The 23,104-nt window shown below is 45.3% G+C and overlaps 1 protein-coding gene across 5 annotated transcripts in view; it reads left to right on the top strand.

Annotated features, from left to right (window-relative positions):
• The window catches only part of Lfg (Glutamate NMDA receptor-associated protein 1 lifeguard), a 63,982-nt gene extending 42,685 nt beyond the window's left edge, over positions 1 to 21,297 (top strand). For all 5 annotated transcript variants that reach the window (XM_077706637.1, XM_077706634.1, XM_077706633.1 and 2 more), the window contains 10 exons: positions 2,193 to 2,271; positions 6,746 to 6,799; positions 6,879 to 6,969; positions 8,778 to 8,815; positions 12,206 to 12,251; positions 13,348 to 13,389; positions 13,500 to 13,589; positions 13,682 to 13,729; positions 14,747 to 14,909; positions 17,759 to 21,297. In XM_077706637.1, the coding sequence (XP_077562763.1) occupies positions 2,193 to 2,271; positions 6,746 to 6,799; positions 6,879 to 6,969; positions 8,778 to 8,815; positions 12,206 to 12,251; positions 13,348 to 13,389; positions 13,500 to 13,589; positions 13,682 to 13,729; positions 14,747 to 14,902 (644 nt within the window). In that variant the 3' untranslated portion in view covers positions 14,903 to 14,909; positions 17,759 to 21,297. The remainder of the gene's footprint in view (positions 1 to 2,192; positions 2,272 to 6,745; positions 6,800 to 6,878; positions 6,970 to 8,777; positions 8,816 to 12,205; positions 12,252 to 13,347; positions 13,390 to 13,499; positions 13,590 to 13,681; positions 13,730 to 14,746; positions 14,910 to 17,758) is intronic.
• Positions 21,298 to 23,104: the final 1,807 nt, after the last annotated feature.

Genomic DNA, 23,104 nt, shown 5'->3' with positions numbered 1-23,104 from the left:
GTTTTTGTTTCGTTATAAAAATAAGTGTCACTGAAATAAACCGTGACCAACCAAAGTTCATATTTAGTTGACACTAGCTGATAATTCGCTATATCAGTGTTCGTTATGACGAGGTTCGACTGTACTGTAATACTTCATTAACTCTAAGTAGTAAAAACAGGGAAATATTTTGAGTTAAGCAGATTTTCGAGATAAAGTTGCGCGAATTGCCATGAAATATCGAGTTCTTCGCAAAAAAGGCAATGCTACTTACAAGCTCTTCAATAGCAGCAGCCAATCTTGCTTTTCATAAAGGTTTGAAAGAGAAAAAAAACATACAATAGACGTTCACCAGCTGGGTTTTGTGGCGCTGCAATGTTACATTGCAGAACAGAACTGCGTAATGCCGGTCTGCTTTGTGGTCGCACTCGGGCCTAGTGTTTTGTTTGTTAAATTTGTTAAATAAGTCCTTATTTATTACCTCAAATATGTCTTATTTTTTATTTTATGGCATAATGGTTTATAAAACCCTTCTATTAACTGTTGAGTTTGGTTTAAAAACTTAAAGGCAATGCTGGCTGCAACAACAGTTCTTTGGGGAATGCCTGCGCTCCATACATTTTTTTTTTCATAGCAAAAGGGACCTGCACTCCCCATTGGATTTTCCCCCCCACAACACACCTCTATCTTCTAGTACGCTGTACCTCTGTGCATCTCTCTACCATCACATGACGTGCCACAGGGTTGCTTGACGAAGTTGATATGCCTTTTGGCTCAGTCTTCACGTTTGGGGAAAACATTGGCTTTGTGGTAGGCGCGGCTAAATGAGAAAAGAGTCGAGGGACTTAGGTGTAGCAGCATCGCACGAATCTTGCGAAACAGTCGGCGGCGGCAACATTTTCGTTCCACTCGCTGTCAAGATTTCGAGATATCCGTAGTTTGGCCCAAAAATACTTCTGCAGCAAATACATGGGACGTATAGGAAATGGTTTGATGCTGCGGAAAATTTCGACTTAGCCGATTCTTCGAGATATGCGAGTTCGAGTTAACAAGGTATTACTGTATAAGCATTGAACATTTTACCGCTGATAGTAGTCTTATTGGATTCGGTTGTGTGTCGAGCCAGATATACACTTGCATCCCTCCAGCCTGTGCCAAGGGCTGTCTGCCTTGCACGGCCAGTGAGCAGTGGCTTGTGTTTTCACTTGGCATGTTGCTCAACGGCATTCCATAATTCTATCTCGCAAAAGTCTATTGAAGATGGGTTTTGTAGTGCTTGTTTTCAAATTAGACAGTGCAATCAGCTTGTTCACAGGTTTATTCACCAAGTGCTATGGCACAACTTCGAGCCTTTTAGTTTGGTTTAGCAATGTTATTTGTGTATGTCTTAATGGCCCTGCATAATAAAATACATAAAAAGTGCAGTGTAACTGCTGTTTGTTAGCTGCAACTATGTAGCAAGAGGCAGAATTTCTGAACTGCTTTGAAGACAGTGAGGTGGCTATTTTCAATGCCAGTAGCTGAATCGTTGGTAGTAGTGAAATGAACCAGCTTTCATTTGTGGTTGTGAAATGAATGGAGATGCAGTTCAATTCAGTTTTCAATTTGTTCACCGGAATACTGGTTTATTGCCTGGGCTAAAGGCTGTAGAGGCAGTTTGTCAGAGGCACAGTCCACCAGTACAGGGCGGCAGGCAGCGAGGCATCCAGTACCACATGTGCAATGACACATCTGTCAATCCAGCTAAATTACACTGCGACTGCATATTTCCTTGGCATATTAGTATAATATGCCACTGTAACGTTACACACGCACGCTTAGCATGATAAAAGAATTCATCTCTTCACAGGAGTTTTCCATCATGGCCAAATGCACTGCTTTAACCAAGTGCAGACAGAAAAGTAAAATTGGTCAGGAAGTACCTTTTGGGTGGTAGCGGTGAGATGACTGCCTCCTACTTAAAGTTCACTTTCACCATACGTGATGTGTGTCCCATTTACGGTTGCTCGCTTCGCATTTAAATAAACTTTGTAATTTTAGTACCCCAAATGCACCTTTGACGTGTTTTCCAGGACTTACCAAAGGTGCTCTCGGGGAGCCATGCAGGATGTACAGAATGCACTGACGTTGCGTTAAGCAAATGATGTGTGGCTAGTGGTTTAAGAACGCTGAATCACTTACTGAATTCTCAATGCCATCTCCTTCTTCTGCAGGCTTCATCCGCAAGGTGTATGGGATCCTTATGGTGCAGCTGGCCATCACGGCAGCATTTATCGCCCTCTTCATTTTTGAGTAAGTACCAGGGCATGTCACTCTTTGTGGGTACTGTATAAGTCTGTTTCCTCTTCACTTTTTTGCGTCACTCACTCAGTTTGTCAAGACAGGTGTGTACTAGACTCATTTGCAAAAGCATTTAACTGGCCGCGGTGGCTCTGTGGCTAAGGCGTTGTGCTGCCGAGCCCAAGGACGTGGGTTCGATCCCAGCCACGGTGGCTGCTTTTCTGATGACGGCGAAAAGCGAAAATGCCCATGAGTCAAGATTTCAGTACTTGTTAAAGATCCCCAGGTGATTAAAATTAATCTGGAGCCCTCCACTACGGCGTGCCTCATCACCTAGGTGTAGCTTCGGTGCATTAAAGGAGCCATGAAGACAAAATACAAGTTGGGTTTATTAGAAAGACTGCTGAGTCCCGATAACAATGATACCAATATCATCGCAATCTTCGAACAAATAACGGAGATATTAAAGAAAACGTGTGAAGCAGTCGCGACCCCCTAGCCAATTTCCCGCAACTTTTCTATGACGTCACGGAACCTTGTTTGTGCGATTGGCGGCCGCCTAACTGACCTGTCGCGACGACACATGACTGGACGTCTGCAATGGGGCCTCTAGTTCCATTTTACCGCATCACTTGAATGCTAACGTGCAGTTAACGTACTGAAAATTATGTTTTATTGTTGGCCCGTATGACGTCATTCTTGCTCATAACACGTCACCGTGGCGCAAAATTTGAAAGTTTTTAAATACTTCTTGCTTTTTTTCGTTAAAAAAAACATCTTTTGTGGCTGTAATGGAGCTGAGTGAGATACTGAATCCTAGTTCTTTCAAATTAAACGAAGTTGTATTTTCTCTTCATGGCTCCTTTAAGCCCCCCAAATTTAAATGCTGTATCATTTGAGACAAGAGTTTCAGTTGGCCTAAAGGAGTACTGACACGAAATTTTCGTGTAAAGTTTTTTTTTCGCTGCTATGGGAGTTTACCACCCCACTAATCATAGAATGGCACATTAGACGGTTGGTAGCGGTGTAAACAGTTATTTACAGCCTCATTTATTCATGCAGTTTCAGCTCCGACTAAACGAGCACTGAGGCGGCTGCCATGACAGGAGGGCACTCGTGACGTCACCGTTCTCGGCGCACCACTGCCAGTGTAGACACGTGCATGCGAGCGCTCGCGCGGGTGCCCAGACCGGCCGTAGTCTCCACCATCTCCACACTCCAGGCAGCATGACTTCAGTCCAAAACTGTGACGTGATACGCACGGCAGGACAGCGCGCGCCAACCGCAGCCAGCGCGTTGCCTACATCACGGTAGTCCTCACGTCGGCAGTTAGGGGCCAGGAGGAGTAGATGGCGTCATGCTGATGCCGATTGCGAAAGTGTATCCATTCTGAGCTTTCTTGTGCGTGCAAAATTAAAATTTATTTAAAATATGTTATACGGAACTGTTCCGTATAACTGTTCCGAACAGTTACTGCTGAAACTTGCTGGGAGATTTCACCATATACGAAGGAAGCCTTTTACATAGTTATCCCAGCTTTGAAATTTCGTGTCAGTACTCCTTTAAGTTGCATAGTTCTTCGTTGGACGCGCGTGCGAAGCTTTTCAGGCCTGCGATGTTCATTTACTTTAGTATATAGTCCTCCCTCCTGCGTTTTAATTGTTCTGTCGAAGCTTGCAAATCAATGTTTTTTTGTTGAAGAGATCTTTGTTGTAGACAGATTACTGTATATAGCCAGCTTAAGTGCAGTTGGAAGCCCATGCTTGGTCTAATTTCGCGTATGTCGAACAAGTACGGCGGAGCATGCCAGTCAGCCTGCCTTACCCTTACTCAAGCAGTTGTGATGAGTCGACTTACTATGGCGCTCCTGTCTAAGCCCAACAACGTCTTCACATTCTTTATCGTGCTGTTCTTCATACCATTACCGGCCTTCCGCACCATACCCACACCAGATCCTTAATCATTCAGCCGCGATACCCCCACTCGAACTGCTCCTCGAAGAAACTTAACAACTGCGCAAAGATCGCCGTTCCTTGACCCGGCAGAGGGCAGCCCTTGAGCCTGAAACTCACAAACTGCGCTTTCCCCAGCCCTATCGCAGCCTCCACCTCCCCCATGGGAACGCCCCTTAGGGGTTAACAATCTGCAATGCATAGGCGTCCCAAGATCCTGATCCAGAGTTTACCACTGTCACCATTTCCTTAATTGGGTGTGCTGTTAGAAGATACGAGGAGTCGACTCAAGCGAGCAAACAACCCCATCGAATCTACAGGGCAAAGGTGACAAAGGGGGTGGCCGTCTGATGTGCGGCTTTCGCCGACCAGAGCGGTAATAATGAGTCAGAGCCTTGAACGAGTTAACAACAGAAAGACTTATATTTGAACAGGCACGAGCACTGTACAAGCACGAGGACAAGTAATGTTAACGAGAGGTAACTTAAAACGGATACAGTTGCCAGAGACAGTACAAATACAAAATGTACAATAAGGAACTCTAACAACAAATGTTACGAGGTAGAAAAGTTTCCCCCAAAAAAACGTTCGATGCATGTGAGAAACAAAGTCTCACAATATATACTGACCAGGCCGGACGATGCACCGCTGTCGGAGGCGATTCGGCTACCTGGGAAGCGTGGCTTCTAGTAGGCCAGGCCGTCCGAGACGATCAGGGTGATTCGAGGCCCAGTAGTATGGTGGAGTCCTCCAGGGCATGGGTCGCCGATGGTGTGGTGCACAAACTGGCAGGAGCTGTTGTCACATCACGACGTCCAAACCTAGCTAATTTGCTTCAGCGCGGATTTTCCTTTTATAACTGCGCTGGCGCGGAGAGAGAGGGCACAACGCACAATGTGCCCGCTGCTGTTGAGCGCACAAGTTCCCTCTTTCTCCCTTCTGGAATCATCGGCGCGCCTTAGCACTGGCAAAGCTACGCTCGCTCCCTCGAAAGCGCTTGAAGCTTCGGCGAAAGCTGAGCGCCGGAGCTTTTATTTTTTGTATTTTCTTTCCGGCGAGCTGACGAGTGGGCGGAGTTACCGCCGCCTTGTTCGAGAGAGTTCCAGGGTTTTCCCGGAGGCGAATAGAACGGAAACTGAATGAATCGGGCGACTGTAACAAGAATTAGGCACTGTACAATAATATGAAAAACCTGTACGGTACTTTAAGACGTCGTACGCTCGAGTTTGTGACAGCCACTGTGCTGTTTCTCACACTCTGGCGGCTAAACTCCCCGATGAATGAGACATTTATACAGATGCTAGCGTGTCTGCTAGCCGCATAGGACTGGCTTGGCGGAGTCCAGATTAACCGAGTTTAGATGGCACTTGCACTCAACAAACATTTACTTTTACTATAATGGACACTGAGCTACATGTCATCCTTGCAGCTCTTGACCATTTGTCCTCGGAGACGTCTGTCCCATTACCATCCTGCGTTCCGTTCCTGACTGACTCCCAAATGGCTCAGATTCAACATATGATTAGTCTGCTTGCTCGCAATGGTACCTCTGTACATTTTGCGTTGATACCAGGACACATGTCTCAATGTTCCAGTGACCAGGCTGCCCATGACGCAGCACGGGAGAGTCTTCAAGTAACTCCTCCACTGGGTTACGGCCCTGTTCCCCTGTTGTCCCTTAGGCAACAGGATCACGCTCGCCAGGCTAGGCACAACCGCCTTGCCATTGCCACTCCACTAGGTTTCAGGCATAACGCCCCATCATTAACAAGTTTTTATTAACGAAGTTCGCGCGAACGCTGTTTTGACACCCCACGTTGCACGCAAATGGCATCACTCAACAGGCGATCCTCCGCCCTACTACCCGTATTGCAACACAGCTACCCTAGCAAATCTGACCCACTTTATTTGGCGCTGCTCTGCTTACCAATCCTTCCGCCCCATCCTGCTGAACACCTGACCAAATCCAATCGAGGTACCCCCTTCACACTCGGCTTCCCCAATTTCCTCACCGCGCTTGGGTGCATTGCTCTCGAGAGTGGCCTCGCTAAAAGGTAGTGAAGCCGGAGTCTACCACAGTAAAGCTTGACTTTGGGCTAGTTGGGTATACATGACACCTTAAAAAACAGCGCGAAACAACTCGGACGGAGAGAGGGCAAACAGACACGAGCGCTGACGAGCAACGGATGAAATTTTATTGAAGTTGGCAATAAATAGAAGAAAAGAAAGTATTCATACGCCAGTAAAAACGAGATAGACAAAGAGCTTAAAAGCGGCGTCGAATGTAAGAGGTGATAAAACGCACACAAATTTCTTTTTATCCGGCCAGATAAGCAATCTCCCGCTCAACCACCCCTATCTGTGCATTGAGGAACTGATTACTCCTCTCCAGGATCTTCAAGTGAACATCACCTCTTAACCAGCCCTCCCTTCTTCTTTTCCCCCATCACCCCCCTTCCGGCCCCTGGACCCTTCTTGTGTTAATAATAGACTTTCACTCACTCACTCACTTTCTTTCTCTTTTCTCTTTTTAGGCCCAATGTGCAGTTGTACTCTCGGCAGCATCCAGGACTATACATATCTGCCATGTAAGTGCCAAACATGCCGTCACCAACGCTGTACACCATGTTTCACGGGTGCTGTGTTTACACGATCATTCTGTTTCAGGGTCATCACGTTTGTTCTCATGCTTGTGCTGGCCTGTTGTGAGTCTGTCCGTCGATCATTCCCTGCCAACCTGATTCTCCTGCTGCTCTTCGTGAGTATGCCACTGTGCAGTGACGGGCTTGGTGGAAATGGGGTATGGCCACAGGCCAAGAAAAGGGCATGGCGAATGCTTTAGGCTTAGTGGGGCTAGTTAGAAAGCACTGGGTGGTGGGAGGATACATACTCTCAACAGAGGGCCAGCAATCAGGTATTCCTACCTGCAATGTGTGGTCATCCTCATCGCAAGGAAAAAACAATGAAAAAAGCAAAAAATCTTCGAAAATTTTTTGGTGGATCTTTAACAATTCGTGAACATCTCGTTCTCGTCTCTATCCCTTGAGGCTCAACTCAACCCAAGTGCACACCTTGCACCGGCTTCAGAAGGCCCATAAAGGGATGATTCTCGCATGTCCCTTCTTACTCTGTACTAACCACGCTTCGCACTCTAGTTGGCTTAGCAGTCATGTTTGGTTGGCTTAGCTGCGGCATTGGCTACCTGTCGCTCCTTTTGTTGCCTACTAGTACCGGCTTTTCGTCGTGGTCATTTCCATTCCTTCCCCTTTGCTGCCCAAACTTGCTGCACTCAGTGTTAAAAGTTGCGGGAGGGTAAAGACTCGTCGAAGCAGCAGCAGCTGGTCCTCTATCACTTGTCTCCATGGCAACATGGCCAGCGTTCCGAAAGCAATGTTTCATTCCAAGATAAGTACATGCCCGGCGCTTCGAATGCAATGCAGAACGTTAATGAAATGTGTTAATATGCTGCGCCATACCCCTAAATCGACCTAAGAGGTATGGAACCGTTCACTTATGAAAAGAATGTGCAGAAGTGCACTAAGAAATTATTTTACTGTGAAAAGAAATGCACAGGTCTTGGAAGACCGACCAGATTTAGGGGAAATCCCCAAGGTGGAGTAAGTTTCTGTAAAGGAAAGATTGGCATCCACCTAAATGCAGCCATACCGCTGCAAAGGAAAGCTATACAGCTCTCTCGGAAACTTCGTAGTTGAAGAAAAATTCATTGAAGCAAAATCCTGGACCAGGACGAATTTTTCTTCAACTGCGAAGTTTCTGAGAAAGCTGTATAGCTTTCCTTTGTAGCGGTATGGCTGCATTTAGGTAGGTGTCAAACTTTCCTTTACAGGTCTTGGAAGAAATATCATCACTTCTGGGGCTTAACCGAGGCCACTCGCTCCAAAACACGACACTGTGCCCCTAGGCAATTGAGGCTGAACAACAGCATTTCTTTGGCAGTTGTGCGAAAGAATAGGAGTCTTCTAAGTGAATCAATAATGGCACTGGGTGCACACAAAGATTGCCGGGCTCATACCTATCTGGGTACAGAATGTCGTGTCCTGAAAATTTTCCACACACAATCTCCACTCTGTCTCTCTCTGCTCCCGTATTGTCCCTCTGATGACAGAGCAATGCGAGGATAAACCGACCACCATCAAGGTTTTACTGACACATCCGCTCTATTGCTCATGTAATAAAATCTATAGTCGACACCTCGTCAAGTTAAGCTAGCCTAAGTTGATGAGTCAAACAGATGCAGCGTGTTTGTTTAATTGGTATGCCGTAAAGTCGAGGCGTGAAAAAAAAGTGGTTAGCTCAAACTAGATCACTTGCAAACATTGTTCAAGGTAAACTTTTCTGATGTCCAGTAAATTGGCAGCCTTCTCCGACAGAACAAGTACAGAGGGAGCTATGAAAGTCTTAATTTTTTGACGCAAGTGAAATTGGGTTTTGTCTTTGTTGTAGCTTTAGGCATGCCAGTTAATGTGTGCATAAAATTGTGACGGTATAGGGCAATGCTTGTGTGGCTAAAATATGTTCATGTGGTTTCTCTTTTTTTCCTCTTAGACGGTTTGCGAAGGCGTTCTACTGGGCACAGTTTCAAGGTGAGTTTAAAATTGTAATTGAACAGACATTTTGGAGTACCGTGATGTGGTTGTTGCTCATTAATCCCTCAAAAGGCCAGCTGCACTCAAATTTTCGACCACGTAAAAACACATTCATCTAATAGTAGTACACATAAAAAGAGTGAGAACCCCAAAACTCTGTGTTTCAAACAGGAATGCACGTGATGCAAATTGCTCGTGAAGATTTCTGTTTTCGGAATCGTAACTGGAAAAAAATAAAAAGGCCGCACATAGGTAATGGAAAGAAATGGGAGCGCTGGTAACGGGGGCTCACAGCAGCCTCCAAGGCATGTGGTAGCGTCACGTTTCACACTGCTATTTCCAGAGAATAACTTTCACTAACACTTGTAAGGTCAATGAAGTTGGGTGCAATTCCAATATCGCGTTGCTATAAACTGAGCTGAAATGGACCATCCGGCAGACTAACAGTTTGCTGAGGCTAAGGGAGTTAGACGCAATTCTGATATTGCGTCGTTATCAACTGGGCTGAAATAGACCATCTGGCAGTTATTCTTGCACCAGAATATCTGCTGGAATAGCAATCCTTGGCATTGCGAGTGAAACACCGGGTTTACATTTCCAAAGTTCTTTGTCATATGATATCGAAAAGCAGATTTGGTTACCGTCACTTTGGCTTTCATCTCGCATTTTTTAGGGGGACAGGTGGCGGTCAATCGCAAACTGTTTTTACTGTGTTTTTACGGGCAGACAATATCCATCTAGGTAGTAACCTTCACATCACTGCACTTCAAAGGGTAAAATCGTTTTGAATCCGTATTTCATCTTCCACAGCTAGATGATGCACTAAAAGCTAAAACACGAAAAAGGTTTCCCGTCGGCCACTGCTTGCTGCTTTCACCAGGGACGCAGTTGATAGAATTTGTTTCAGGCTGACTGAGTCTAACTCTCTGTGAAACTAACTACGTCATTTTTCGATTGAAAAATTAATGTAGTTCATCGTTTAGGAGAGGAGCAGCTTCGTTAGCTTTCGCACTTTGCTAAGAAGACGGCTGATCTTTGTGCAATCAGCAAGGCTGATTTTGGTTCACTTGGCGAGTGAGGAAAAAGCCGCCCAACTATAGTTAGTTCGTCAAAGATTTGTAGATGTCTAATGGGTGGAGGTGAACGATTGGGCCAGCCCAAATACAGCACACATTTCTTGCGGAAGTCCAAGGGGTCAAGGACTTAAAAAATATCCCTTCTTTTTTCTGTGGCAGATGGAATAAGAAGGATAAATGTCGAAGCAAGTGCACGTTTCACGCTGTTTTTATGAGTAAACATTATTTTCAGGTAAAACAAAAGTTTTGCTAACTCGTGCGTATATAATTTGTAAGCTTCTAGTCTCTTTTATTGCATAGAAAATTGCGGATATTGCTGCTATGCAGTTAGTTTTAAAAATATGTGATGCCGACGGCGGTACAGCGCAACGATGTAGCAGAGAAATCCCGGGTGAACGCATCCTTGTGTTCACCAGTGCAGTGTGCCAGTCGCCGTAGAAGTGCGAGTGCTTTGGGGCAGGTTCCTCTTCTCCATGACTGGTCACTCGGAACTTGTTTTGGTGACTCACCGCCAGTCGCAAACGTCATCTTCTACGTATACTTTGAACGCTTGCAGTCATTGTGCTATGTGGGTATCAGGCTTAAGCGGTAACCACACGCACGCGCCCGCGCGCTCGATTCCACACGCGTTCTCGTGTCTACGCGCCCAAGCGCTTGACGAGGGTGAGGGCACGCAACCACACGGAGGCGACGGAGGCGCGTGAGCATGCTCCGCCCCGCGCTTGACGGGACCGCCTTGTCGATATGGCCCAACTGTACAGCTCCCAACTCTGTTACACTGTCATCGTAACACACAAACAAACGTCGGCTTTTCGTCTTACAGCAGAGCAACATTACCTTTAACGCCAGCTTCGGACTAAAACACAACAGCATCGCCGCGTCGCTAGGCACACACGACGGCGGAAAGCCAAGATGGCCTCCGGCTGATGGGCGACGAAGTTTGTTCGCGTGCGTTGTTATTCGCCGATGGTGTATTTTGCTCGTGCGACACGGAGGAAGCGCATACACCCAATAAACCTTTGCGGCTAACGAAGCAACTACGCCGATTTATCACAACGAGGAGACGGGAACTTTGAAGCAGCGACGTTGTCGGCTGCAGCCACCGGTGGATTCACCCGCGGCCGCCCCACCCGCCCGGCCCGGGAAACGCAAGCGCGTCGAGCGGCGGCTCTGATTGGTGCCAGCCGGTAGGCGCGCAGGAAAGCGCGCGAAATATCTGGCAAAGCCAGATCTTCGAGAACGCGACGCGCATCGCCAGGCGCGCCGTCTCCGGCCGGTGCGAGGCAGCGCGTGAACGCGCGAGCGCGTAAAATCTAGCGCGCAGATTATCGCTTTAAGCCTTCGCCATGGTGTTTTTTAGAGCATATAAAATTTATTTAGATCAAATTTTAACCACGAAAAATTTGAGTGCAGTTGGCCTTCAACTCTTTTGTTACCACGGCATACCTGCCAACTCTTCCGAATTTTCCGTAAAATGTACGAATTTCGACCAGTCTTACGGTTTTACGAATCTTGCCCGAAATTTTACGGAAAATATTTTGATTGTCGAAAAAAAAAGGGAATATGCATTAAAACATCCTCCTTGTCGCTCCCCCGGACCGTGGGTTTTACGAATTTCCAAGTCGCCAGGTTGGCAGGTATGCCACGGGAAATTGACCGATTTTTAGGGGTCAACGGAGACATTTTTTTTATGCTAAACATTTTGGTCAGGCACTGATTGCAGCAACATTAAATGAAGATGATTTAATGCCCTTTCCAAATACACCAGTTTTTAATATGTTTTCATACATCATAGCTGCAAAAAAATAATCAAAATCAAAACTTTTGTCAAGTTGTCGTAGAAAATGATAAAAAAGGAGTTCTGTATGACAAACCACTGGTAGTAGAAACAATTTCGAATATACATTTTGCAGGAAAACATTTAAAAAATGCATCCTTGAAAAAAGCGTTGCTTTGCGCGAAACAGTTTGTCAAATATGAAAAAATGTTAGCACGCGTAGTGCCAACACCACGCAGTGAAGCCCTACCTCCATTTCAAAATGCGCAATCTTGGGTAGGTTCCCTGGAAGAAATCTGGCAGTTTGACATTAACAGAGGCACCAATTTGTCCCCACGTGACGCAAAAATATCTTGTCGATAACTTGTCAGTATCTTGTGCATGCTCTTTGAGCATGGCATATTGTTGCTATATTTCATGTGCTTTTGCTGTATTTATTGTCTTAGGATGTTACTGCTGCACCAATTGCATTTGCTGCTCTAGCTAATGCATTCTCATTTTCTGACTTCCCTTTCTTCCCTTTTTTCCCCCCAGTTTCTATGAAGTGAAGGAAGTGATGATTGCTGTCACCATTTGTACGGTAAGTGGGCCCACAAATTGAAGTGAACATTCCAGGCGATGTGTGCTTGCTTGCTTCATAGATTGCTTGTTTGAGTTTGGCCCGTTTGTTGGGTTCTGTTTCCCTCAATTAGTGGTACTAATTCTGTGTTTTAGCCAGCATACGTGGAGAAAGGAGGACTTCATTCTGTCTTTTTTTCCAAAACATTCCGGCCATTTAAGTGCTTTTAAGTTAAAATACATTAGAGTGCCAGCTCTGGAACCATGAAGTGCAGAAAATCATTGTGAAGTACACAAAATTGCACAGAAAATTTGAGCATGCTCCGGGAAAGGGCAACAGCAGTGCAGGAGGAGGGTACTGGGAAACCATGACAGACTGTAGAATGTTCTAGGGATGCCTTGTAGATGTCGCCATGTCAGCTTAGAGCTTCATTCTACATTGTTATGGGTGGCAACGTACCAGGCTTTATTTGCAAGAGGTGAAGATTGAGGAAGTACTCTTCAGTGGAAGAGGCTAGAGCAGCTCAAAATGCCACTCGTAAGTCAGGAAGAAGCGGCTGTGAACGAAGCTGGGGCAGCGGCCGGACGAGAGTTACGTAAGAGTTCAACGGCAAGTTCAACAGCACATCAACGGAGGTTCCAAAAAGGCTTCCATTCGCCTTCACATTGTTTGAAATTTTTAAGCATCCCCAAAATTTTTAGCCAGCATGACTTGTTCCTGTATTCTTTTTAAAATCGAGGGTTGGACGGAAGCCCGTCTGATCGGGAAAACACATTGCAACACTACAAACTGGCACCAACCAAGAATGTTTATAAAATCCAAAAAAGGCGTTTCGGCTCCTGTACTGGTGCCTTGTTCACATCGCGAACAAAGTTGTGAGTAAGCCACCCGTACGGGAGCCAAAATGTCTTTTTTAGATTTTATAAACATTCTTGGTCGGTGCCAGTTTGTGTTGTTGTCCTGTATACTTAAAAAAAAAAAAAAAGAGGAAAGCCTGCCAACTTTATTTTGTGAATGCACAAATGTTGATGTCTTGTCGTTTAGAAAGACTGTGTGTGGACACATTTTGTACTCGTTACTTTTGGTCAATGACAAAACTTTTATCTTACCTTGACAGGTTGTATGCCTTGGACTGACCCTGTTCGCATTCCAAACGAAGGTATGCACAAGAGAAATTGCCATTTGTAGAAAGTGCTTGTGATTAGCTCTTTGCTTACGGCTTTGATTTTTCATGGTGGTGGTCTCCCTTCCCCCTCTCCCCCATTTCAGTGGGACTTCACGGCAATGTCTGGCATCCTGTTTGTCTGTGCCCTGGTCTTCATGTGCTTTGGATTCGCCCTGATCTTCATCAAGGGAGATGTGAGTCCAGACTCATTCTTTTTCCCAAGCCTGCATATTTCCTGTGGCAGTTCGCTCACAAAACCCTTTTACTTCTTTTCTACCGTCCACAGATTGTTCGTCTTGTGTACGCTTGCATCGGAGCACTTCTCTTCTCAGTGGTAAGTTAGAAAAGAAAATATTAACCTGTGCTTCTTCAGTCTTCTTCCATTTCAAAGTACATATTCTAGTACATAAGCGACGACGACTCAGCGAGCAATGGAACGGAAGATGATAGGTGCAACATTAAGGGACAAAAAGAAAGTGGAGTTGGTCAGGGAACAAACGTGTGTTAAGGACATATTAGTAGAAATTAAGAAGAAATGGGTGTGGGGAGGGCGTGTAATGCAAAGGCAAAACAGCCATTGGTCATTAAGGGTAACAGAGTGGATCCCTAGAGAAGGCAAGCTTGGAAGGGGGCCGCAGAAAGTTAGATGGGCAGATGAAGTCAAGAAGTTTGCGGGGATAATTGGAGATCCACGGGAGAGGCCTTTGCCCTGCAGTGAGCGTAGATAGGCTGATGATGATGATGACGATGATTCTAGGCTCACATTTAGCATTGATTTCCAAAACTGTGCAGCTTTACTTTTTTCTTTTTTGGTCATCGCCAAGTACATGACTTGAGCTAAGCCAAACAATGCACCACAGGAGATAAATGTAATTTTAACAGAACTAACTATGTTCATTGGTGTGTGGAATGTAGATGCGAAGTCCAGGGCAGAACTAAAGAGGCATACATTGTTTGCTAGATGCTGCCTGATATTTCCCCAAGCCATGTTTATTCAAGGTTTGTTGAAGTAAGCAAGACCAATCTATGCAATTTCCATGCTTGACATCACAGAATCGTGGTGCTGTAAGAGACTTCAATATTAAAATCAATGCATGCCAGATTAGCTGTAGTATCTACGTGCTATGCTTAGCTAGGTTACATTAATCACTGCCGAAGAGTTGCCTGAAATTGCACCATAGGTATTTATAACTTACCATTTTGTGCTCATTGGCTTCAGTTTTAAATGAGGAAAATTTCTTTCGTGGTAATTATTGGTGAACAAGCAATGACTCATTCTTTTTTCTTCCCCTCCCCCTTTCCTCCAAAATCCCGCTCCCTGTTTTCTTTCCCCCATCCGTGCCCCTTTTAGTACCTAGTGTTCGACACACAGATGATGCTTGGTGGCAACCATAAATACGCCCTGTCCCCAGAGGAGTACATCTTTGCAGCACTAAGCCTCTACGTGGACATCATCAACTTGTTCCTCATGATCCTGCAGATTGTTGGCTACGCCAACAGAGACTGAACCTCGGGTTAGTGCTCTTTGTGTGACGCCCGATGGCTTCTCAGCTTTTTGCACTTTCTGCAGTGCTATCTTTGCCTCACCTGAATCTGTGGCTGTGGCTGCTTGCCTCGGCTTTCTCTTGTTTGTTGACTGGCCTCCTCCTACTCAGCACATGCACAGTAGAAGTAGCGGGTGCTTACCGGCTATCTTCCCTTGGCCATGCGGATGCCTGACTTAGCACCCTTCCCTTTTGCATGACTTGAACTGCATTTGACGTGGTTGTTTCGCGGGATTTTATCTCTGGCCTTCTGCTCCACTGTTCTCATCTCTTCCATCTTCCCCTCCCTGTCTTTCAATTGTGGGCAACCTGTTGGGCCTGTGCGGCTATGCCTCTGCATTGTTTATATGGTACGTGACATGAAGCAGACGTTTGGCGGTGTTACTTGCACGAGTGAACATCTGCCAACACCAGTTCAAGTACTCATTGGTTTCTGGCCAGGAGAGTGAAGTACATGTGATTAGTGCAGTGTTGGATGATAAGTACAGGGATGACACATTTCAGGTTCAAGAGTTTTTCTCTTACTTTTATTACGTGCGAGTGGGTTTCAACCTGGTACATTTCATGGCATTTGCCAGGCATATTTTGTTACAGACATTCTAAACCAATGGGTCAAGGGTCCTTCATAGCTGCTCTGAAATGCACTGCGATGAGTGAGTAGCTGCTGTGGCTGCAGTGCAGCTTTGAGCCAGTTACCACTTAATTGAATGCAGTTGCCAGAAGTATGTGCCTGACCTTCGTTTTGGGCCCGTACCAAGTTTCACCTCCATCTTTCCACGTCTGTCTTGCACTGCTTCATGTAATGCAGTTCTTGCTTGATGTTCTAGCCTTGTTCTGATTGACAGAACGCGCAAGAAAGTCCGATTGTACATAGCAGTAGCAGTGATGCCACTGATAGGAACTGTACATTGCCGCAATATACTGCAGAAGGGCATTTATGATGTCCCGAACTGTGAAATAAAAATGTAGCAGCACATTCAGCATGAGTGATGAGCATGTCTATTACTCACATACTTTCAGGAGTTGTGCCACTCTTAACAACGCTTATAATTTCCTGCTCATCCACTGTTGGGAAGTGGGGTGCGACTGTCGAAAGCGTGCAAGCAAGTGCGTGGTCATTTTAAGTGCAGAGCACTTTAGCTCGCTCGCTGGAACCAAGTAGAGCCACTCGGTGTTCTGTCGTCGCGGCGTAACCCAGAGGCTTCGAAAGCCAAGAGGTTTATATTGACATAAGCGTTAGAAACTCGTGAACCGCTGGCGCCTGTCATACATGTCCCCGTTTTTTAGCGCAAAGAAAACTGTAGGTACATTTGAGGCAAAATATAATAAACCCGTACCGCTCACGTTCATTTAGTTAGGAACGCTCGTTGGGTTGGTTTTTACGATAGTAAGCGAAAAAAAGTGGCAGTGCAACACCGGCACGTGCGGGAGGAAAAGCAAGCACAAAAAGAACAGAACTCTCGCTGGCGCAGTTTCAAGCAGGGGGCGCGTGAGCACTGTGAGCACTGCGAAGGCGGGAAATTTGGATAGCATTGGGTGGTAGCAGTGAGCGGATAATGGCGCTGCAGCCCGTCATGGCGAATCACTGCTCTGCACTTCTGACAGCATTCACATTGAGTGGAACGGCTTTTTTTTTTTTTTTTTTTTTTGAAGAAAGTGTCTGTGATATTGAGCTGCTGATGTGGACTGACCACTTCGCCAACATGGAGCACTTTGTTGTCATCCATTTAATGCAGTATGACTGAGAAGTGCTAGAGGGCTCCTCGATTATCATTCTTGGACTTCCCTAGGATTCCCCGAGAAGCAATCCAGTACTCATTTTTCGCATATATTTCTACGGCGTAAGGAATCCTCTGATTACCGGCAAACTATTTGCGGCGAGTTCGAGAATGTAGATGGAAGAGCCCCAGTGCCATCACCTCAGTTGGTTCCCAGTGTTGCCCTTTAAAGGGGCCATGCAGAGAAAATACAAGTTTGTTTTATTCGAAGGATTTTGTGTTTTTTAGGGCCCCCAGCACTTGTACAGCAATGAACGATGCTTTATTCACTGAGAAATTAATCAATTTAAGTTAAAATTTTTATTGTCCCACCAAATCGTGTGTTTTGGCAACGTCTGCAGTGACATAAGAAGGGGTCTTCAAGCTAAACTTGGTGTGAAGCGGAAACTTGTTTACCGTTAGTCAACCTAGATGGCACCATTACACTGCAGTGGGCCGTTTCCTGCCTTTGCTTTGTGTTTGACCGTATTTGTACCTGGCTTGTTTTTGTTCCGGGAGAAAATAATCATCTCGTGAAGCATGGTGCTCGCTCGACAAATATGGTCCCATAAGAGGCCGTCGCTTACGCCAATCGGCCAGTGTCGTCTGAGACAACCCCAAAAAGCCGCAGTGCTGTGCAGCTAAACAAGCATAGTGCGCACAGTACCAACAGCAGTACACATTGGTACTTATATGCTTACGTGTGCTTTCGTAACATCCACTGTTTATGCCATCATTCTTATGGCTGTAAAAAGAATGTACCCTAAATTTAAGAACAAACAGCTCGTTCGGCAAGCTTATAAGCTCTAATTTGCGTTTGCTTTTGCCGGCCTCAGCCAATCGCAGAGCTGGCGCGTATGACGTCATAGGTTTTGTTGCGGGAAATGAGCTAGTGGGTTGCATGGCCTTTCCCTTTCTTCCTAATTATGTAGATTATTTGAGTGAAGTTTATGTTAAAAGTGGCGTCTGCATGATTCTAACGAGGCAATCGTTCTAATGGACCAAACTTGCGTTTTGTCTGCATGGCCCCTTTAATAAGTGGCCTTTTTGCCTCCTCCGCAGTACCTGGTCTTCGACACGCAGCTCCTGGTTGGGGGCGGCCACCGGTTCAGCATCACGCCCGAGGAGTACATCTTTGCCGCCCTGACGCTCTACATGGACATCGTCCTCCTCTTCCTCTACATCCTGGAGATCGTGGGCCGGGCCACGGGCAGCCGCAACTCCTCCTCCAGCTACGTCTGACGCTTCTGCCCGCCGCCGCCACTGGGGGGGCCACGACAGCGGTTACCGGGGGCCGCTGCCCTCTCCTACATTCCGGGGTCGAAGGCTGCAGTGGGGAGCTGTCCTCTACGGCGTCTGGTTGTGTTCTTCACATTCGCTCAGTTGTCTTGCCAAAAAAACCCCACCATGTGCTTTCCTTTTTGTTTGTTACTCCTCATCGTGTGCTGACATTTTTTTTTCCTTTTCAGTTGCAAGGGTTTCAGTTTTGACAGGGTGCAGATTTGTTGCTAAACACATTGAACAAGTAGTCATAGTGGAGACTTTTTTTTTTTAATTGGTGTCGATTTAAGACACCAATTGGTTGGCAGGGAAGCAGAGAGAGCATGTTTCTGTAATTAAAGTGGTGTGTACATATTTTCTGAGCCTGTATTTGCGTATTTATTGCAGCTGTTAATACAACAAGGGGAAATCCCCAAGGTGGAGTAAGTTTCTGCGAAGGAAAGTTTGACATCCACCTAATGCAGCCATACGGCTACAAAGGAAAGCTATACAGCTTTCTCAGAAACTGCGCAGTTGAAGAAAAATTCGTCCTGGTCCAGGTTAAGCGGTGGTCCCGGGTTCGAATCCTGGACCAGGACGAATTTTTCTTCAACTGCGCAGTTTGAGAAAGCTGTGTAGCTTTCCTTTGTAGCCGTTTGGCTGCATTCAGGTGGATGTCAAACTTTCCTTTGCATTTATTGCAGCTGTGCTTACATGAACCTAAAGTAATGGAGCCTTCTTTAGTGGCTACTGTGTAATTTTTGCAGGTGCTTGCATGTTTATGGATCATTCTGGTGAAGGTAAGAGGATCACCTGTCTGCCCAAATTTTACCACTCTGCCTGTTTTTTTATTTGCACGTTTTGTTGGATCGTGTGTTGAATTACCCTGGAGTGCAGGCTCGTACACTTCTTGCGCACATTTACATGTTCCGAAATAGTCTGTCTAAATCCCTGCTGGTGAGCGCTTGCTGCTCAACTTGCCTTGTTTGGTTTCTTACCCTTGTACTTGGTAAAGCCTGCCATGCTTCCATTTGGAATTTTACAAACTTTATGCTAGTAGCCAGAAAATCATGCATTTTCTTTTTTTTTTTTTGCGTACTGTTTTGTAAATGTGAACTGTGCAACGTACTACCAGGAAGCAAAAACCATTGTTGGGAAAATATATATAAATATATTTTAACAAAGTTTTATGAAAAAAGCAATGTAGTTGTTAGCGATGTTGTGTATTTAGACACAGTAAATAATTTTTAGCGGGTGGCTGAGTAGCCGTTCCCACTTTTTTTACTACACTTCTTACTGTTGGCTGCTACCTGTACTTTGCTTTTTATTAATTGAAATGCAGGTAAGCTTCATAAGAAAAACTGACTGTAGCACAAAGGGGGGCAACGAAGTAACTGTCATTTCCTTTGGAATTATTAGCAGCAGACAACGTTTCCCCACATACACAGTAGTGGACTTTTAGATCTATTCCATAATTTGGTCGTTTTAATATAAATTGCTGTAACATATCAGGGCTTTCGGGGGGCTCAATTCTTTAAGGCTGTTCTGTTGTCCAGACTATTTTGTGGTCCCCTCCAGAACTGAAGAAGTTTGTCATATATTGGATGTGAACATTATACGCTCTGTGTACAGTGCTTTTCGCATGAGTACAGGAATGACAATTGCCACATATTTTTACTACCACCTGTTTCGGCTTCATGTGGTGGCATCATGAGGCATATTTAAAGGTGTGCAATATTTTCGAGGGGTGCGTATTCTCCAGTGAATTCACAGTTTCATGTTTGATCTCTGCTCTGTCGTACCTGTACACCTTACAAGACGGCTCCAAAGTAACCCCTTGTCGAACTTGTTCACATCGATCAAAAGTCTTGACCATGTATGGTGTACTTGAGAGGCTGCAAACTACTAGGCAGTCTTTGTTCCAAAGCAGCTTGCATGTTCTTTGTTTTTCTGTGCTTGGTATGTCCCATGGCATCAGCATAGCACTAACAGCGCTGAGCAGCATTTTCAGATGACCTTCATTTGACCCTTGCACTGTTTGTAAGCAAACCTGTTGTTATCTGTTGTTTGAGTACAGTCGACTCCCATTAAACCAACCTGCGGTACTCTTCAAAATGTGCTTAAATCATCCGGAAGGTCAAATTAACAAATTGAAACCCTTTTAAAACCGCTTGACGTAGCCTGTTATATTTCGTTGCTTCTCACTCTTGAAGCTCGATTCACTCAAAAATGCTGCTAACAGCACTTATATATGTCTAAATGTCGCTTCGCTCTCAACACTGAAACAAAAGGCTGATACAAAAAGCGGAAGAGATGTCTGTCACCAGAACCCGAAGTTGGATGGCTGAGAAAGCCAAGTGATGGGGCTGTCTGCTCAATCTCTCCGGTTTGCAAAGTTCTGGTTTTTAGTGCTGCTACCATCAATAGGAACATGCTCAACAAGTTGGTTGCTCTTTGAACTGACCGTTGCAGTGTGCATCCACATTTCAAATAAGATTTGTTTCTTCCATACAGTCTATGTGCGTTTGCCAGGGCATCTCAGTCTGACTGAATCAACGGAAAGTTCAACTAATTGGTGTCGGTTAATGGGGGTCGACTGTATTCTGAAAGGGAATTTATCGTACGTTAAAACACCTAGTTCAAGGCAGAGTTTAATTAAAGGCCCGCTGCATATTTATTTCTTTGATAATTATAAAGAACAGAGGTGGCGGGTAATTTTTATTTTTTTATTATTTTTACAGGCTTGCCCATATTTGCACGGTGTGGCTCGGGCACCACTTTCCTTTGCAGGTTAATCCTCTAGTCACGCATTTCTCCACGCATGCCCGGCGGCTTTTTATTTAATAGTGCCACCGGTGGACCTATTTACCCAGTCACGTGCGTGATGCATTTCCTAGTGGCGCACTTTCAGCAGGCTTTAGCGTGTCGTTGTGCAAAGGCTAGCAGCCCCTACAGCAGGAATGAGAAAGAAAGAAGAAAAAAAAACAATCCAAGTTGTACATGTCTTCTTGTGTGTACCTACTTAAGGTGCTTGTTGTGCATGTGGAATAGAATGAGCAGGCGTCACTGTGGCATACGCAAGATATCTCTCTCCCCGCCAAAGCCGGGAGTGAACGGTACTATTCAGTGTTACCGCTGGTTGCATGCACTTGATACCAAGGTTCTGGTCCCCTGTAAATATGAGTGTAATCACCCCTCTCTCTGTCCAGGCAGCTCATAGGTTGGCAGACTGATGTGCACTGACTGTTTGTGATCGCAGCATCGTTGTGCAAACCTAGCTGTACTGTAGAGCAGTTGGTGTATGGGGCTGCTGGAAAATAAAGATTCTACTTTAACTGTCACGGCGAGTACCTTGTGTGGTTTTCTGCACTGCGTGTGAATGCTAAGGAAATTGGGTGAAGTTAGGAAACCGGAGTTGCACCTCAAACAAGATCTGACCTTAGCAAAAAGGTCTGTATGCGAGCGTGTTACTGATGAAATTGAATGTTCATTAGTATATTTCTCCCGGAAAAGTGGGGACATTTGATTGCCATATTATAATGAAACGATGTGAGTGAGGGTGTTTGGGATTCTTGGAAGGATAATTATGCTGCCAAATGTCATTTTTTGGGAGGCAGGGTGGGTAGGGATGTCAGGAAAAAAGGGACTGACTGACTTGGCCGGCAATCTTTCGCCTGGGTCTCATTTCTCGTGGTTCTACAGCGATCTCGGGGGGCTAGGGGGGTGGTACATTTTTACAGCAAAGTTGTATACAGTTGAACCTCATTATAAGAGACATGGATGTAAGAGACAAATGGGTATAAGAGGCACTATTCACCCACATGAATGGCTGCCCTATCTTTCCCATTAAATTGACCTCTTTTATAACAGACATCGAATGTAGAAGACAGTTGGTTATACGTGTCAAGTCATCCTTGAACTTTAATCAATAATCTCGCCTGTAACAGACATTTTAACTTCAGATGCAGTGCCACCAGTCACTAATTGCAGTTGCTTCCATTGTGGAAACACAGGTGGACGACAGACGCCTGCAGTCGCTATTTATTATGACTTCAGCAAACGATGGGAAGCCCTGCCAATGGAAATGCAACTTACAGAAGTGGTTGAAGCTTACTGCCATCCATTGGAGCGCGACTGCACATGCGGGCTCTCCCACTCGCGTAGCTCCCAATCAAGAAGCATCGCAGATGTTGAGTCCTGCAAGCGTAATGAATAGCCTGAGCACACAGCAGAAGAAGCTGTGCGCTCCGGCTATTCATCAGGCTTGTGAACTCAACGTCTACGATTCATCTTCCACAAACAGTGAAAGGAAAGAAAGCTTGTAGAATCAAATGTAAAAAACAGTGTAAATACAGTCATGAAGCAAACAAAGATTTGGAACTGTTTTCATAAATTCTGGGGGCCAAACATAAATTAGAATGAATCTGTTGCAACATGCTGTAGCGTTCTTTTGAGCTTATTTTAGTTGTATGGTGCCCACATTACACTAGGGGTTGTTTAGTTAGTGGAAATATGGTTCTCTGCTTATAAGAGACATCTTGTATAAGAGACAAACTGCTCCCCAGTACGTGTCTCTTAAAAAGGGGTTCAACTGTATACCTCTGTTTCTACATATCACACGTGGATAAATCCAAGTAGAGTGGAGATTTTTCATATTCAAGAGCTGGTCTTTTGTATTTTCTTATTGAAAGGCCCCTGGTATGATGTTTTTCCTGTTTTTCCTGTCCAGTTTGAAAGACTTTTGGAGGGACGCTTTGCCTGGTGTCCTTCATGTCTAAGCATGTGCACATTGCAAGCATGCACAGCCAGGCTGCATGCACTCGCCAATAACATGCCCGTTGTGCTGGCGGGAGATTTAAACAAGGATGTCTTGCGGGCCAATGCTACCTGACTGCTGTCCTCCATTTCCGAGCAGTTTGGGTTGGTGTGTTACGCAGACAGTAAGGTGCGTACAAAGAGGCAAGGAAACAGACAGCCCTATGTTTGTCCGCTAAAATAAAACTCTAGTCGTTACAAGTTTCATTCTGCTAAATGGCTAGGAAAAATACTCAGTTGCATATTACAAACAGGTTTTGTTTCATGCACTCCTTGGACTATGCCCAGCTTTGCTGGTCATCCTTTTTTATAGAGTGAAGGACACTGAGTTTT

Source organism: Haemaphysalis longicornis, unplaced genomic scaffold, assembly GCF_048455015.1.
Source record: "Haemaphysalis longicornis isolate Haplotype H1 unplaced genomic scaffold, Haemaphysalis longicornis Haplotype H1 scaffold_4, whole genome shotgun sequence".
Classification (NCBI taxonomy): domain Eukaryota; kingdom Metazoa; phylum Arthropoda; class Arachnida; order Ixodida; family Ixodidae; genus Haemaphysalis; species Haemaphysalis longicornis.
Note: the sequence above shows the minus strand (reverse complement) of the source record. Positions and strands in the feature narration are given on the sequence as shown.